General features: G+C 42.4%; 2 protein-coding genes across 2 annotated transcripts in view; both read right to left on the reverse strand.

The window, feature by feature from the left end:
- LOC121544723 (TNF receptor-associated factor 3-like) overlaps positions 1–18,074 on the reverse strand; it is a 56,599-nt gene that overhangs the window by 14,803 nt on the left and 23,722 nt on the right. The window lies entirely within an intron of this gene.
- Positions 123–16,857, reverse strand: LOC121544724 (REST corepressor 1-like). The gene is made up of 12 exons (XM_041854815.2): positions 15,295–16,857; positions 15,136–15,195; positions 14,302–14,382; positions 5,904–6,118; positions 5,580–5,698; positions 5,351–5,429; positions 5,210–5,263; positions 4,880–5,086; positions 4,571–4,648; positions 2,054–2,111; positions 1,605–1,852; positions 123–1,388 (listed from the first exon to the last, which is right to left on the reverse strand). Exons 1-12 carry the CDS (start codon positions 15,449–15,451, stop codon positions 1,347–1,349), a joined length of 1,398 nt encoding a protein of 465 aa, XP_041710749.1. The 5' UTR covers positions 15,452–16,857; the 3' UTR covers positions 123–1,346.

The raw sequence follows: 18,074 nt of genomic DNA on the forward strand, positions 1-18,074 counted from the left end.
CATGTTGTGACTGACAATAAGCAATGGAGTTGGCAAGAGCACAAACAGGTCTGGGACCAGGCTAAACGCAAACAGCTGGAAAAGACAAATGAGCATCAAGTGAATGCCTTTAAATGTCCCTATAAATCCTTCAAATGTATTTAATTGATGAGCGAACAATACACACTGGTAAATTACAGCAATAAAATATACACTCATTAAAACCCCACCTCAGGCCTTCACAATTTCTTCACAAATATATAAAAAAAGTTAAAACAGTATACTAAATCATGATATCAGTACAGTAAAAACGGTTGAATAGCATAGGCAAGTTGCTGCGAAAGGGCCAGGGTTTGAACTGACAAATAAAACACTTCAAAACTCAAAAAGGTTTAAATTAAAATGTCACTTATTTTTTCATTCATCTACTTAAGTAACTTCTCATTCAACGGTCTTTTCAACTGAAAATAATTATTAACATAATTGTGTTGACCCCATTCTCCTGAGGTTACTAGTAATCTGAAAATGGACATCCTCACAATGTTTAACAGCTCCTAATGAAAGTTCCTTACATTAATTACAACAATGAATGCATTATTTTTAAATATGCACTAGGGTCGCAGACAAAAGGTTAGGGAGGAAGAAGACAAATAGAAATGGTTTTGGTGTAGTATTAACTTGCACTGGGTCTCAATATGAAATGTCCCTGTGGAAATGCCATCCTCTATGCCCTTTGTTTGTGTCGGGGGTACAACTCACCTGACTCACCCTCATCTCCAACACGGCGATGGCATTTACTGGGTTGTTTTTCTTTATGGCAGTCTGGTGTACAAAGACGTCTTCGTCAAGTCCTCATTCCAGCACACAGAACGAGAGGATAGTAATCCACAGGGTCATTTCATACTGAGACCTATTGTGATTAAATACTACACAACCAAAACCAGTCTTTACAAAGTAAAGGATAAAATGACACAAACTGATATTGTGGTCTGGAAAATAGGGATCATCTGTAATGTTGAGAGTGACGGTAAAAGGGGCCAGATACAAAAACAAGTTACATTTGATACAGAAGTTTTTCTTCTCACCAAGGTGACAAACAAATAGTGATAGGATAAAGTGCAGTCAGATAATCCTGGTTACTTTGACTGTCAGCCCGGCTGAAGAATGGTGCTTTAAGTTAATTGGTGGGTAGCTGCAAAACATTCTTGAATTGGGGAAGAGGTAACAGGAATGGCCTTCTTGAAGAAGCACACACAGACAGGACGTAACCTGTGCAGATTCAGATTAATCATCGCCTCTTCAGAACAAAAGTAAAATCTCAAAAGGGAGGAGTTCCGCCAACAGAATAATCCAAGATGGCCGACCACTCAGGATGCCAGAGGTTGTTGTGCCTCCACTGGTGACGATTGCTGTAAAGGGACAATGGGGAGTATTTGCAATTAATACATCTGGCAAAACAAACTCAAATTAGACTGCAATTCTTTGTTCATCCCTCTGAATTATTACTATGGGGCAGATAAAAAGGGGACCACAAAAATAGTAGGGCACAGTGCAAATGAAGTCTCATTTCATACTGAGACTGATAACTGAATTTAGCCATTCATAATGGAATGCAAGTCACAGACCTCTTTTTGATCCTCTGGTGCCACAGGGATGGTGGCTCCATCCTCAGTGGAAGATGGTGATGTGTCCATTTTCTCCTCTCCTCCCTTGGCTGCTCCCTCCATCCCGTGCTCAGCCTCCCATTCCTGCAGCACCTCATCCAGGTTGAAGCGTCGGCGGTAGTTGACAAAGAAGTTCTTCACCTGCACCACAGACTTATTGCCAATCACGTCCGAGATAGCCTGGAAGTCCCGCCCATATTTTCTGATGGCTGGTAGATGTTACAATGGAGGGAACAAACATTTTAAACAAATGTAGATTGTTACGTGCCATGCTCCCCCAGCAAAACAGAACTTAAGATGGAATTCTTTATATCACGACTATTCACATGGGCTCTACTTCAGTTGCTTACATTTTCTACCTCCTCCCTTTCTCTAATCCCTACACATCTGTTGCACTTGCAATAAATTACCTTGTACAGCAAGCAGTTGCTCCTCTGTTGTCCAGCGAGTGTTGAACTTCTGGGTCACCTGAGACATGAATGGACATGTTATCACTGGCACGCAAACATTCCATCTGACATACACAACAGGTCATAATGAGTTAAAAGCAGGGGTTGGAGCCGGTTCAGGGAACAGAACAGAAAACATTTGTCTAGGAAAAGAATCAGAACCGGCAACAAAAGTGATCTATACTGAACTAAGCGTTATTTTAAAAGCACGGGAACCAGTTAGTAACGTTCTGTTACGTCCCACAGAAAAAACACAACAAAGCGCCTATGCAAAGTCCTCACTGTCACTCAGAAACGTATTTCAGTGTCTGCCTGCCACCTGAAAAGCTTTGCCAGTGTGTACCAGCGTATTCAGAAATTAGGGAGAGATTTTTAATTAGGGAAGAATGGATTAACTTTTTCAATGCAAGTTAAGGATACTATTTATATTGAATATAAATATAAACGCAACATGTAAAGTGTTGGTAACATGTTTCATGAGCTGAAATAAAAGATCCCAGACATTTTCCATTCGCACAAAAAGCGTATTTCTTTCAAATTTTGTGAACAGATTTTTTACATCCCTGTTAGTGAGCATTTCTCCTTTGCCACAATAACCCATCCACCTGACAAGTACGACATATCAAGAAGCTGATTAAAGCATGATCATTACACAGGTGCATCTTGTGCTGGGGACAATAAAAGGCCACTCTAAAATGTGCAGTTTTGTCACACAACACAATTCCACAGATGTCTCAAGTTGAGGGAGCGTGCAATTGGCAAGCTGACTGCAGGAATGTCCACCAGAGCTGTTGCCAGAAAATTGAATGTTAATTTCTCTACCATAAGCCACATCCAAGGTCGTTTTAGAGAATTTGGCAGTACGTCCAACCGGCCTCACAACCGCAGACCACGTGTAACTACGCCAGCCCAGGACCTCCACATCCGGCTTCTTCACCAGTGGGATAATCTGAGACCAGCCACCCGGATATCTGATGAAACTGTGGGTTTGCACAACTGAAGAATTTCTCCGCAAACTGTCAGAAACCGTCTCAGGGAAGCTCATCTGCGTGCTCATCGTCCTCACCAGGGTCTTGACCTGACTGCAGTTCGGCGTCGTCACCGACTTCAGTGGGCAAATGCTCACCTTCGATGGCCAGTGGCATGCTGGAGAAGTGTGCTCTTCACGGATGAATGCTGGTTTCAACTGTACCGGGCAGATGGCAGACTGCGTGTATGGCGTTGTGTGGGTGAGCGGTTTGCTGATGTCAACGTTGTGAACAGAGTGCCCCGTGGTGGCAGTGGGGTTATGGTATGGGCAGGCATAAGCTACAGACGACGAACACAATTGCATTTTATCGATGGCAATTTAAATGCTCAGATATACTGGGACGAGATTCTGAGGCCCATTGTCGTGCCATTCATTCGCCGCCACCCCATGTCGCAAGGATCTGTATACAATTCCTGGAAGCTGAAGATTTCCCAGTTTGTCCATGGCCTGCATACTCAGACATGTCACCCATTGAGCATGTTTGGTATGCTCTGGATCGACATGTACGACAGCTGGTTCCAGTTCCCGCCACAATCCAGAAACTTCGCACAGCCATTGAAGAGAAGTGGGACAACATTCCACAGGCCACAATCAACAGCCTAATCAACTCTATGTGAAGGAGATGTCGTACTGTATGAGGCAAATGGTGGTCAAACCAGATACTGACTTGTTTTCTGATCCACACCCCAACCTTTTTTTTAAGGTATCTGTGACCAACAGATGTATATCTGTATTCACAGTCATGTGAAATCCATAGATTAGGGCCTAATGAATTTATTTCAATTGACTGATTTCCTTACATGAACTGTAACGCAGTAAAATCTTTGAAATTGTTGCATGTTGCGTTTATTTTTGTTCAGTTCATCACGTTTCACATTGGCTTCATTAACTACAAAAAGGTAATATGTGTTTTTATTTTAATTCTGGTACCACTCTGCATACACAAGCTTGTTAGCTAGTTCTGGTCCAACGCTAAGCCAACTCTCGGAAGTTCAAAGACATTCAAGTTCGTTCATAGAAGCCGCTCCTCCGTAGGTATAATTTTGTGGGCCTAATTCAGATAATGTATGTCATAACAAGATGCCCAGCGCATCAAGCCAACTCCTCCACCCTCTCTCCCCACCTGCAACATTTCAGTCGCTCCATAGCAAGCTGCTCTATCCGCACTGATTAGTGAAGTAATTTAATGACGAGCTAAATGTAAAAAAAAAAAAATGATTTCAGAGGTTTAAAAAGGAACAGAAAGGAACTATAGATACCGTTTTGTTTTTGTTTTTTTGGGGGGGTTCAAACCCGTTCAGAACTTCAGTGAAAAAATGGTTCTGTTCAGAATGGAATGATTGGAAAATCATTTTCGTTCCAACCCCTGGTTACAAGCCACAAGAGTAACATTAATTCCATGGAGAAAGTGACCAAATCAGATGGTCAGAACTAAGCAATAGCGTTACCTCAGGTACTCTGAAGTTGTCCAATCCCAGGTCAAGCTTCTCCTTCAGAGCACTGTTATTCTGTTTGATGCTCTGGATCTAGAAGGGGATAAAACTCAATAAGGAAACATTTCTAGGTTAACTAATCTCTCATCCGGACTCAGGGGTGAATACTGAAGATACTTTAGGTACACAGGCACAGCTCTTAATTTTCACACAAAACTCCCATTGACATCAATACCTGATTGTTGCAAAACTTACTCTCATTAGAGGATAAGAAAATCCTATCACAGAAAATATGAATGTATTGATGTTAAGACTAACACTAACCTGCCGTTTGATGGCAACCAGCTCCATGTCCATTTGCCGCAGCACGCTGACTGCAGCAGGGGTGCTGGTGGACATTGCAGCTACGTCTCCCTGGCTCAGGTACATTCCTTTAGGAGGCTTCTTCTTAGTACGGTGCAGGTTTTTCCCTGGAGGACCCTGGGGTTCTTTTTTGACTTGGGTCAGCTTCTCTGCCACACCAGTATTCGGCTAGACGTGAAGGAATACATTCGGGTTAAAATGGCCGAAGCATCAAAAGTAGGAGGAATTGAATATGAATTCTGTATGTTCCTATTGAAATGGTAATGAAAATATTTAGAATTTAGAAGCTACCTTCTGTACCACTGGTACTGGTTTTAGCTCCTGTTTCTCAGGTGCGGCACCCAGCTAAAACAGAAAATCTACATGTTAGTTGGTTCAATAAACAGCATATCTTTTGTTTATTAAGTTACAAGAGCCTCGGAATAGACCAACCTCTTTCTTCTCCTCCTTATTTGGTCCATACACTACATCCCCTGGAGTGTTCCCATTGGTCTCCTCAGACTCATCCTCACTAAAAAGATCAAGAAAAAAATTGATACATAGAAAAAATATATATATTGTATTCTTGGCCTGACTTTCGAAGATTACAATATGTTTTTCTGACCAATTAACGTTTTGAAAAGGTATGAGGGAGAATGTGGTTGATGCGTTTGAAACAAACCCTTCTCCTCGTTCCCTCCTCTGCTTGCGTGCATGACGATCCATGACACTGGTTTTGCTCCGTGTCTTCTTCCAAGAGTAGTAAAATCTAACCAAGCTGGCAATGGACTTGTCAGGCAACTAGCACAAGAACAAGAAGACCTTATCAATGACTAAGGAAAACACTTTTTTCTGCATGATTTGTTGTTTAGAGACATCACACAATGGGCACCCCAAATTAGCATTTAGTGTAATGTGCCATGGTCATCATCAACTATGTGTTATACGTTTGTCAATGATGTATTCGGTTTTCAACCAATAAAACCCAGAGGCGCCAGTCTCTCACCATCTGCTGTATACGGTGGAAAGTTTTTCCGTGGAAGCTGAAGCCCTGTTCAAACAGGACCTTGTCCTCCACTGACCACTCATCTGGGAAAGGTGTGAAGTTGGGCAAATCTGCCAGGGACTTCTCAATGTTGTGCTTGTGCCAGAAGAGCATCCCAAGTGCCTGTTCCATGTTGTACCCATGTTTCTCTTTGGTAATTGCAATGTATTCATCCACTGTAAAAAATAAAATACAAATAATAGTATACAGTGCCTTCAGAAAGTATTTATACCCCTTGACTTATTCCACATGTTGTTGTTACAGCCTGAATTCAAAATGGATTACATGTATTTATTTTCTCACCCATCTACACACAATACCCCATAATGACAAAGTGAAAACATGTTTTATAAATTTTAGCAAATGTATTGAAAATGAAATACCTCATTTACATAATTATTCACACCCGAGTCAATACTTTATGGAAGCACCTTTGGCAGTGATTTTACAGCTGTGAGCTTTCCACACCTGGATTGGGCAACATTTGCCCATTATTCTTTTCAAAATTCTTCAAGCTTGCCATAGATTTTCAAGTAGATTTAAGTCAAAACGCTAACTCGGCCACTCAGGAACATTCACTGTCTTCTTGGTAAACAATTCCATTAAAGATTTGGCCTTGCGTTTCAGGTTACTGTTCTGCTAAAAGGTGAATTCATTTCCCAGTGTCTGATGGAAAGCAGACTGAAGCAGGATTTCCTCTATCATTTTGCCTGTGCTTAGTTCCATTCCGTTACATATATATTTATTTATTTGGGGGGGACTCACCAGTCCTTAATGATTACAGGCATACCCATAACATGCTGCAGCCACCACTATGCTTGAAAATATGGAGAGTGGTACTCAGTAATGTGTTGTATTGGATTTGCCCCAAACATAACACTTTGTATTCAGGACAAAAAGTGAATTCCTTTGCCACATTTTTTGCAGTATTACTTTAGTGCCTTGTTGCAAACAGAATGCATGTTTTGGAATATTTTTAGTATGTACAGGCGCCCTTTTTACTCTTTCAATTAGGTTAGTATTGTGGAGTTACTACAATGTTGTTGATCCATCCTCAGTTTTCTCCTGTCACAGCCAATAAACTATCTGTTTTAAAGTCACCATTTGCCTCATGGTGAAATCCCTGAGCGATTTCCTTCCTCTCTGGCAACAGTTCAGAAGAATGCCTGTACCTTTGTAGTGACTGGGTGTATTGATACACCATCCAATATGTAATTAATAACTTCAACATGCTCAAAAAGTATATTCAATGTCTTTTTTTTTAACCCATAGAATGGCACTGGAGGGAATAGCAGCTGTTTTACGGGCTCAAATAAAATGAAAAATCAAATCAAATGTATTTGTCACATGCACCGAATACAACAGGTTTAGACTTTACCGTGAAATGCTTACTTATGAGCCCTTTCCCAACAATGCAGAGCTAGAAAGCTCCAGACCAAATTGTGCTATTTTGCGTCTTTTTTTGACGCTGATCTTAAATATATATATATTTTTTTACATAATGTTTCCGCCATCGTTTCCTATGCCTGAAAATAGCTTCTGGACATCAGAACAGCTATCACTAACCTCGATTTGGGTGAGGACTTCACTTCAATGAGTCAGAGGTGGAGAACATATTGATTATACCAGACCCAAATCCCAGACACTCTGAGAAGGAAGCGGCGGCGCTTTAGAGGCCGACGCGCGGCTACGTCGGCAAGTGGATAAACCACCTCTACCCTCCGTTCTATTGGCAAATGTGCAATCACTGGAGAATTAACTGGACAAGCTATGTTCGAGACCATCCTATAAATGTGATCTGAAGAACTGTAATATCCTATGTTTCTCTGAGTCGTGGCTGAACAAGGACATGGTAAATATAAATCTAGCTGGTTTTTCTATACATCGGCAGGACCAAACAGCAGCGTCAGGGAAGCTCAGAGGAGGAAGTCTCAAGGTTCTGCTCGCCTGAGTTAGAATACCTTATGATAAGCTGTAGACCATACTATTTATCAAGAGTTTATCTATATTTTTCGAAGCTGTCTATTTACCACTACAAACCGATGCTGGCACTAAGACTGCACTCAACAAGCTGTATAGGGCCATACACAAACAAGAAAATGCTCACCCAGAGGTGGCGCTCCTAGTGGCCTGTTAAAACGGATTTCAGTTTTCCTGCATTATGTAACTTCTACCAGTATGTCACCTGTGCAACTAGAGGCAAAGAAAACTGAAGTTCACCTTTACTCCACAAACAGAGACGCGTAAAATCTCCCTCCATTTGGCATATCTGACCATAACTCTATCCTCCTGATTCCAGCTTACAAGCAAAAACTAAATACGGAAGTGGTCCAATGAAGCAGATGCTAAGCTACAGGACTGTTTCGCTAGCACAGACTGGAATATGTTCTGGGGTTCGTCCGATGGCATTGAGGAGTTTACCACAGCCACCAGCTTCATTAATAAGTGCGTCGACGACGTCCTCCCCAGAGTGAATGTACGTACAGTGCATTCGGAAAGTATTCAGACCCCTTTACTTTTTCCACATTTTGTTACGTTACAGCCTTATTCTAAAATGTATTACATTGTTTGTTCCCCCTTCAATCTACACACAATACCCCATAATGACAAAGTAAAAACAGGTTTTTATAATCTTTCGCAAATTTATAAAAAATCTCACATTCACATTTCAGACCATTTACTCAGTACTTTGTTGAAGCACCTTTGGCAGCGATTACAGCATCAAGTTTTCATTGGTTTGCCGCTACAAGCTTGGCACACCTGTATTTAGGGAGTTTCTCCCATTATTCTCTGCAGATCCTCTCAAGCTCTGTCAGGTTGGATTGGGAGCGTCGCTGCACAGCTATTTTCAGGTCTCTCCAGAGATGTTCAATCGGGTTCAAGTCCGGGCTCTGGCTGGGCCCTCAAGGACGTTCAGAGACTTGTCCTGAAGCCACTCCTGCGTTGTCTTGGCTGTGTGCTTAGGGTCGTTGTCCTGTTGGAAGGTGAACCTTCGCCCCAGTCAGTGGTCCAGAGCACTCTGGAGCAGTTTTCATCAAGGATCTCTCTGTACTTTGCTCCGTTCATCTTTCCCTCGATCTTGACTAGTCTCCCAGTCCCTGCCGCTGGAAAAACATCCCCATAGAATGATGCTGCCAACACCATGTATCACCGTAGGGATGGTGCCAGGTTTCCTCCAGATGTGACGCTTGGCATTCAGGCCAAAGAGTTCAATCTTGTTTTCATCAGACCAGAGAAATTTGTTTCTCATGGTCAGAGTCCTTTAAGTGCATTTTGGCCAACTCCAAGCAGCCCTTTTACTGAGGAGTGGCTTCCATCTGGTCACTCTACCATAAAGGCCTGATTGGTGGAATGCTGCAGAGATGGTTGTCCTTCTGGAAGGTTCTCCCATCTCCACAGAGGAACTCTGGAGCTCTGTCAGAGGGACCATCGGGTTCTTGGTAACCTCCCTGACCAAGGCCCTTCTCCCCTGATTGCTCAGTTTGGCCAGGATGCACCTGAGCTCAATTTCGAGTCTCATAGCAAAGGGTCTGAATACTTATGTAAATAAGGTATTTTCGAAAACCTGTTTTCGCTTTGTCATTATGGGGTATTGTGTGTAGATTGATAAGGAAAAATATTTATTTTACCCATTTTAGAATAAGGCTGTAACGTAACAATGTGGAAAAAGGGAAGGGGTCTGAATACTTCGACTGCACTGTATATATCCCAACCAAAAGCCATGGATTACAGGCAACATCCGTGCTGAGCTATAGGCTAGAGCAGCCGCTTTCAAAGAACGGGACACTAACCCAGACGCTTATTAGAAATTTCGCTACGCCCTCCGACAAACCATCAAAAGGGTAACACGTCAATACAGGACTAAGATCAACTCCTAGTACACCGGCTCTGACGCTCGTTGGATGTAGCAGGGCTTGCAAACGATCATGGATTCCAAAAGGAAACCCAACCACGAGCTGCCCAGTGACACAAGCCTACCAGACAAGCTTAATGCCTTCTACGCTCACTTCGAGGCAAGCAACACTGAACCATGTGCGAAAGCACCAGCTGTTCCGGACGACTGTGTGAACACGCTCTCTGTAGCCGATGTGAGTAAGACCTTTCTACAGGTTAACATTGACAAGGCCGCAGGGCCAGATGGATTACCAGGACACGTACTCAGAGCATGCACTGACCAGCTGGCAAGTGTCTTCACTGACATTTTCAACCTCTCCCTGACTGAGTCTGTAATACCTACATGTTTCAAGCAGACCACCATAGTCCCTGTGACCAAGGTGCAATGGTAACCTGTCTAAATGACTATCGCCTCGTAGCACTTACATCTGTAGCCATGAAATGCTTTGAAAGCTCACAACGCCATCATCCCAGACCTACTCCAATTCGCATACCGCCCCAACAGATCACGCAATCTCTATTGCACTCCACACTGCCCTTCCCCACTTGGACAAAAGGAACACCTACAGCGTTCATCACCGTAGTGCCCTTAAAGCTCATCACTAAGCTAAGGTCCCTGGGACTGAACCCCTTCCTCTGCAACTGGATCCTGGAGTTCCAGACACGGGGGCCCCTCAGGGGTGCGTGCTTAGTCCCCTCCTGTACTCCCTGTTCACCCATGACTGCATGGCCGTGCATGACTCCAACACCATCATTAAGTTTGCCGACGACACGACGGTGGTAGGTTTGATCACAGACGACAATGAGACAGCCTATAGGGAGGAGGTCAGAGACCTGGCAGTGTTGTGCCAGGACAACCTCTCCCACAACATCCGTAAGACTAACGAGCTGATCATGGACTACAGGAAACGGAGGGCTGAGCACGCCCCATTCACGTCAACGTGGCTGTAGGGGAGTGGGTTGAGAGCTTTAAGTTCCTCTGTGTCCACATCACTAAATATCTATCATGGTCCAAACTCACCAACACGGACAAGTCAAAAGTTTGGACACACCTACTCATTCAAGGGTTTTTCTTTATTTTTACTATTTTCTACATTGTAGAATAATAGTGAAGACATCAAAACTATGAAAAAAATAAATTAAAAAAGTGTTAAACAAATCTAAATATATTTTATATTTGAGATTCTTCAAAGTAGCCACCCTTTGCCTTGATGACAGCTTTGCACACTCTTGGCATTCTCTCAAACAGCTTTTTGAGGTAGTCACCTGGAATTAATTTCAATTAAAAGGTGTGCCTTGTTAAAAGTTAATTTGTGGAATCTCTTTCCTTCTTAATGCGTTTGAGCCAAATCAGTTGTGTTGTGACAAGATAGGGGGTGTATACAGAAGATATACCTATTTGGTAAATGACCAAGTACATATTATGGCAAGAACAGCTCAAATAAGAAAAGAGAAACGACAATCCATCATTAATTTAAGACATGAAGGTCAGTCAATACAGAACATTTCAAGAACTTTGAAAGTTTCTCCAAGTGCAGTCGCAAAAACTATAAAGCGCTATGATGAAACTGGCTTTCATGAGGACCGCCACAGGAAAGGAAGACCTAGAGTTACCTCTGCTGCAGAGGATAAGTTCATTAGTTACCAGCCTCAGAAATTGCAGCCCAAATAAATGCTTCAGAGTTCAAGTAACAGACATCTCAACATCAACTGTTCAGAGGAGACTGCATGAAATCAGGCCTTCATGGTCGAATCGCTGCAAAGAAACCACTACTAAAGGACACCAATAAGAACAAGAGACTTGCTTGGGCCAAGAAACACAAGCAATGGACATCTGCAAGCATTTCGATACACTCACAATAACATCTGCTAACCATGTGTATGTGACCAATACATTTGATTTGATTTTTAGACTGGTGGAAATATGTCCTTTGGTCTGATGAGTTCAAATTTGAGATTATTGGTTCAAACCGCCGTGTCTTTGCGAGACGCAGAGTAGGTGAACGGATGATCTCCGCATGTGTGGTTCCCACCGTGAAGCATGGCGGTGGTGGTGTGACGGTGCTTCGCTGGTGACACTGTCTGGGATTTATTTAGAATTCAAGGCACACTTAACCAGCATGGCTACCACAGCATTCTGCAGCGATACGACATCCCATCTGGTTTGCGCTTAGTGGGACTATCATTTGTTTTTCAACAGGACAATGACCCAAAACACACCTCCAGGCTGTGTAAGGACTATTTGACCAAGAAGGAGAGTGATGGAGTGCTGCATCAGATGACCTGGCCTCCACAATCACCCGACCTCAAACCAATTGAGATAGTTTGGGATGAGTTGGACCGCAGAGTGAAGGAAAAGCAGCCAACAAGTGCTCAGCATATGTGGGAACTCCTTCAAGACTGTTGGAAAAGCATTCCAGGTGAAGCTGGCTGAGAGAATGCCAAGATTGTGCAAAGCTGTCATTAAGGCAAAGGGTGGCTACTTTGAAGAATATAAAATAAATGTTGATGTGTTTAACACTTTTTTGGTTACTACATGATTCCATGTGTTATTTCATAGTTTGGATGTCTTCACTATTATTCTACAATGTAGAAAATAGTAAAAATAAAGAAAAACCCTTGAATGACCCTAGTCCCGTGTAGCTCAGTTGGTAGAGCATGGCGTTTGCAACGCCAGGGTTGTGGGTTCGATTCCCACGGGGGGCCAGTATGAAAATGTACGCACTCACTAACTGTAAGTCGCTCTGGATAAGAGTGTCTGCTAAATGACTAAAATGTAATGAGTAGGTGTGTCCAAACTTTTGACTGGTACTGTGTATATATATATATATATATATGCCATGTTATTTTTACTAGTTATTCACACTGTATTTATTCCTTGTCACTATTTCTATATATATTTTTTTTTATCTAATCTTTAACTCTGCATCGTTGGAAAAGGACCCTTAAGTAAACATTTCACTGTTAGTCTACACCTGTTGTCTATGAAACATGTGACAAATACATTTAATTTGATACCAATAGGTGGCGCCCTTTGCTAGGCATTGGAAAACCTCCCTGGTCTGTGGTTGAATCTGTGTTTGAAATTCACTGCTCGACTGAGGGCACTTAGAGATAATTGTATGTGTGGGGTACAGATATTAGGTAGTCATTCAAAAATCATGTTAAACACTATTATTGCACACCGAGTCCATGCAACTTATTTAAGCTTAAAATACACTACATGACCAAAAGTATATGGACACCTGCTCACTTAACATTTCATACCAAAATCATGTGCATTAATATGGAGTTGGTTCCCCCTTTGCAGCCTCCACTCTTCTGGGAACGCTTTCCACTAGATGTTGGAACATTGCTGCAGTGACTTCCATTCAGCCACAAGAGAATTAGTGAGGTCGGGCACTGATGTTGGGCCATTAGGACAGGCTCGCAGTAGGCGTTCCAACTCATCCCAAAGGTGTTTGATGGGGTTAAGGTCAGGGCTCTGTGCAGGCCAGTCAGGTTCTTCCACACCGATCTCGACAAACTATTTCTGTATGGTCCTCGCTTTGTGCATGGCGGCATTGTCATGCTGAAACAGGAATGGGCCTTCCCTAAACTGTTGCCACAAAGTTGGAAGCACAGAATTGTCTAGAATGTCATTGTATGCTTTAACGTTAAGATTTCCCGTCAGTGGAACTAAGGGGCCTAGCCCAAACCATGAAAAACAGCCCCAGACCATTATTCCTCCTCCTCCAAACTTTACAGTTGGTACTCTGCATTGGGGCAGGTAGCTTACGTCGGATTGCCAGATGGTGAAGCGCAATTAATCAGCCCAGAGAATGCATTTCCACTGCTCCAGAGTCCAATGGCGGCGAGCTTTACACCACTCCAGCCGACGCTTGGCATTGCATTAGGTGATCTTAGGCTTGTGTGCGGCAACCAGGACAGACGATTTTACGCACTACAGCACTCGGCGGTCCCGTTCTGTGTGTGGCCTACCACTTCATGGCTGAGCAGTTGTTGCTCCTAGACGTTTCCACTTCACAATAACAGCACTTACAGTTGACCGGGGCAGCTCTAGCAGGCCAGATATTTGAGGAACTGACTTGTTGGAAAGGTGGCATCCTATGACGGTGCCACGTTAAATGTCACTGAGCTCTTCAGTAAGGCCATTCTACTGCCAATGTTTGTCTATGGAGATTGCATGGCTGTGCGCTCGATTTTATACACCTGTCAGCAACGGGTGTGGCTGAAATAGCCGAATCCAAAATGTGGGAAAATTCAAGGGGTGTGAATACCTTCTAAAGGCACACACAGAGAGACAGAGAGAAAGAGAAAGAGACAAAAGACTGGAATAACACTAATCTACACATTTCTGTTATTATTGTATAGTTAATATTTTGCTTCAGATAAACTTCAGATTTGTAAAAGCAACTAATTTACATTTGGTACATAATGAGGAAATGGCTTGAATGTTCCTTACATTTAGCTTCAGCCAGGTTCCGGCTGGGGATCCACACCCGCATGCCCAAGTTGTCCCTCTCCTCTGCCACTTTGGCAATCTCTGTCATAGGGGGGTAATGGGATCGAATGAGGACCAGTGACTTCATTACTCTTAAACTACTCCTTGCCTTTATCCTAAATGTTTAAGTTGAAAATGTGAAACTCTGGTGAAAGTGAAACCCATTTCCAATGTCCATGAATACAACAAATGTAGCTAGAAACAAAGTTTCTATGAAATTCCATGTTCCATTGGAAAGTACAAAATGCATTATCTGCAGCACAAGCCAATGAATTTTCTCATGAAGACATAATTTATACAATTTAAAACAAATATGGACTATCAGCAGTCAGGACTTACAACCATAAAGTGAAAGCAGCTACACATCATCCATTTCATAATGCTTAATTCCTTGATGGGTAGCAGTCACATCTAGACAATTGTTTTTTTTCTCTCAATAAAAAAGGAATTAAACGGTTATAATCATGGTCGTTCGACCAACAATTAGGGCCTAGCTACAACTGGTGTAAATTACAAACTTTTTAATTAGTCCCCAAAAAATATTTAGCATCTAAAAATGCTGAAATATATTGTATATATTTTAACATTAGTGATTGAGTTGTGTAGTTATATCCTTTCAAACATTAAACAAAACGTAGCCGTGGACAAGAGTTGGAATGTCAAAAGAATCAAGATTAGCAGTAACAAGCCCGGTTAGTCAAGGTTCGTGGAATCGACTACCAGGAATTGTTCGAGGCTATCATGTCTGGTAATGTGTTCTAGCTTTACAACTGTCTGAACAGTAAAATTACTCACCTGGATCATAGTCTGGCACAAGGGCTTGATACTGAGTCCCAACTCTCATACCACCACTACCTGAACATAAAACAAACACAATATTAACATTTTGAATCAGTGTACAAGTGTATGAAGTAGTTTAGTGTGACTGAGGCTACCACCTTCGTGTTGACCTACCATGCTCATCATCACTGGAGCAGCCCGAACTTCCTTCCTCCCATGAATTGTTGCTATTTCCATTTGTAGCAAAACTTTTGTTAGGATTATTCACTGCATTCCTACCCCTTCTTTTCCCAGACATTTCCGAACCACTCTTTTCCATCATTGCAGGCATTTTTTAAATGGAGAAAGAGCAACAAAACTACTCGAATTTTGGCTCGCTACTGTCTGGCTGTCGTCAGCAGCACCTTGCTAGTTTGCTAGCTAGCGAACAAAGTAACGTTAGCAAGTTGGCTAGCTAAGCTACTGGCAAGCTGGACGAAGCTATGATGACCAATTGATTAAACTGGTCAACTACCCAGCTAAAGACGGCTATATTATAAAATTAGTTCAGATAGCTAGCTGGCTCCAAAAATATGACGGGTGGCCAAATAGCTGTTGTATGGGTCTTTGAATATTAACCAGCCACCCAGTAAGCTAGCTAACAAAAAATACCCAAGTTAGCGAGGGATGCTTGACTGCTAGCTTGCAGCTACTTGGATAAAAGTTGCGGTAGCATCTAGCAAGCCTGATTTATGAAATAATTTAGCATAGCTACGTGGCTTTAACACCAGCATTTGTCGACGATATTCTACAGACTTTGACTAGTTAGCTGACTACTTTTGTCCATTATAATCGTTACTAGGTGTCGAGAATCTTGCCAGGTGGGTCGGTTGCTAGTTCACACTCCACGGGGTCTTGATAAAGTGCCTGACTGCATCAAATGGAACTCTGAATTTTTCAAGCCTTGCCCTGAAGAGAGGCCCCTCAAGCTAATGATGAGGACCAACTCTCTTCTTACTTGGAAACTAGAGGCTACAATTAATTAATTTAATGAATTGGGTAGTAGGGAACTTATGTAACTAAACAAAATGAGTTCTGCAAATACAGCCAATTTATGGAAATAATAAAAATTCAAGGCTACTTAAAATAATCTCACTGAAAACAATTAATACATTCATAAAATCATAGGAATTTCAGTCCTTTTTTAATTTTAAAGGACTGCATTTAATTTCGTTTATGTTTATGTCAGTGACCATGCACAAATTATACATAAGCCTATATTAGATCAGTAACCTAAATCTGTCCCTAGCCCCTGGTCCCCATCCTCAGAAGCCCTATAAAAGGAGCAATGGCTTGCATTCACATTGTCACAATCAAGCTACTTCTGGTCTACTTGAAAATAAGTAGGCTAAAGTTAGTGTACTCCAAAATATGTGCACGTATTCATATTTATTAAGAACAATGTGGCAATGCAGTTGCAAACTATGCCCTCCAAAAATATCTGGCCAGGTGAAGTCTAACAATATTTGGGGAGGTCAATAGCCTACCTGAGCTAGACTCATATCTTGCTAAATGGGGGTCCTCCCATAGGAATAGGAAATACTTTCTATTGGCTACTTTTGCCTGTATTAATTTTTTCTGAATTTTTTTTTACTTCACTGGCCAAATACTTCTGGAAGGCACTGCATCTGTCCAGATACATGAATAAAGATACAATAGTACAGTGAGGGAAAAAAGTATTTGATCCCCTGCTGATTTTGTACGTTTGCCCACTGACAAAGACATGATCAATCTATAATTTTAATGGTAGGTTTATTTGAACAGTGAGAGACAGAATAACAACAAAAAAATCCAGAAAAACATTTGTCAAAAATGTTATAAATTGATTTGCATTTTAATGAGGGAAATAAGTATTTGACCCCCTCTCAATCAGAAAGATTTCTGGCTCCCAGGTGTCTTTTATACAGGTAACGAGCTGAGATTAGGAGCACACTCTTAAAGGGAGTGCTCCTAATCTCAGCTTGTTACCTGTATAAAAGACACCTGTCCACACAAGCAATCAATCAGATTCCAAACTCTCCGCCATTGCCAAGACCAAAGAGCTCTCCAAGGATGTCAGGGACAAGATTGTAGACCTACACAAGGCTGGAATGGGCTACAAGACCATCGCAAAGCAGTTTGGTGAGAAGGTGACAACAGTTGGTGTGATTATTCGCAAATGGAAGAAACACAAAATAACTGTCAATCTCCCTTGGCCTGGGGCTCCACGCAAGATCTCACCTCGTGGAGTTGCAATGATCATGAGAACGGTGAGGAATCAGCCCAGAACTACACGGGATGATATTTTCAATGATCTCAAGGCAGCTGGGACCATAGTCACCAAGAAAACAATTGGTAACACACTACGCCGTGAAGAACTGAAATCCTGCAGCACCCGCAATGTCCCCCTGCTCAAGAAAGCACATATACAGGCCCGTCTGAAGTTTGCCAATGAACATCTGAATGATTCAGAGGAGAACTGGGTGAAAGTGTTGTGGTCAGATGAGACCAAAATGGAGCTCTTTGGCATCAACTCAACTCGCCGTGTTTGGAGGAGGAGGAATGTTGCCTATGACCCCAAGAACACCATCCCCACCGTCAAACATGGAGGTGGAAACATTATGCTTTGGGGGTGTTTTACTGCTAAGGGGACAGGACAACTTTACCGCATCAAAGGGATGATGGACGGGGCCATGTACCGTCAAATCTTGGGTGAGAACCTCCTTCCCTCAGCCAGGGCATTGAAAATGGGTCGTGGATGGGTATTCCAGCATGACAATGACCCAAAACACCCGGACAAGGCAACAAAGGAGTGGCTCAAGAAGAAGCACATTAAGGTCCTGGAGTGGCCTAGCCAGTCTCCAGACCTTAATCCCATAGAAAATCTGTGGAGGGAGCTGAAGATTCGAGTTGCCAAACGTCAGCCTCGAAACCTT

Source organism: Coregonus clupeaformis, chromosome 29 (genome assembly GCF_020615455.1).
Source record: "Coregonus clupeaformis isolate EN_2021a chromosome 29, ASM2061545v1, whole genome shotgun sequence".
NCBI classification, from domain to species: domain Eukaryota; kingdom Metazoa; phylum Chordata; class Actinopteri; order Salmoniformes; family Salmonidae; genus Coregonus; species Coregonus clupeaformis.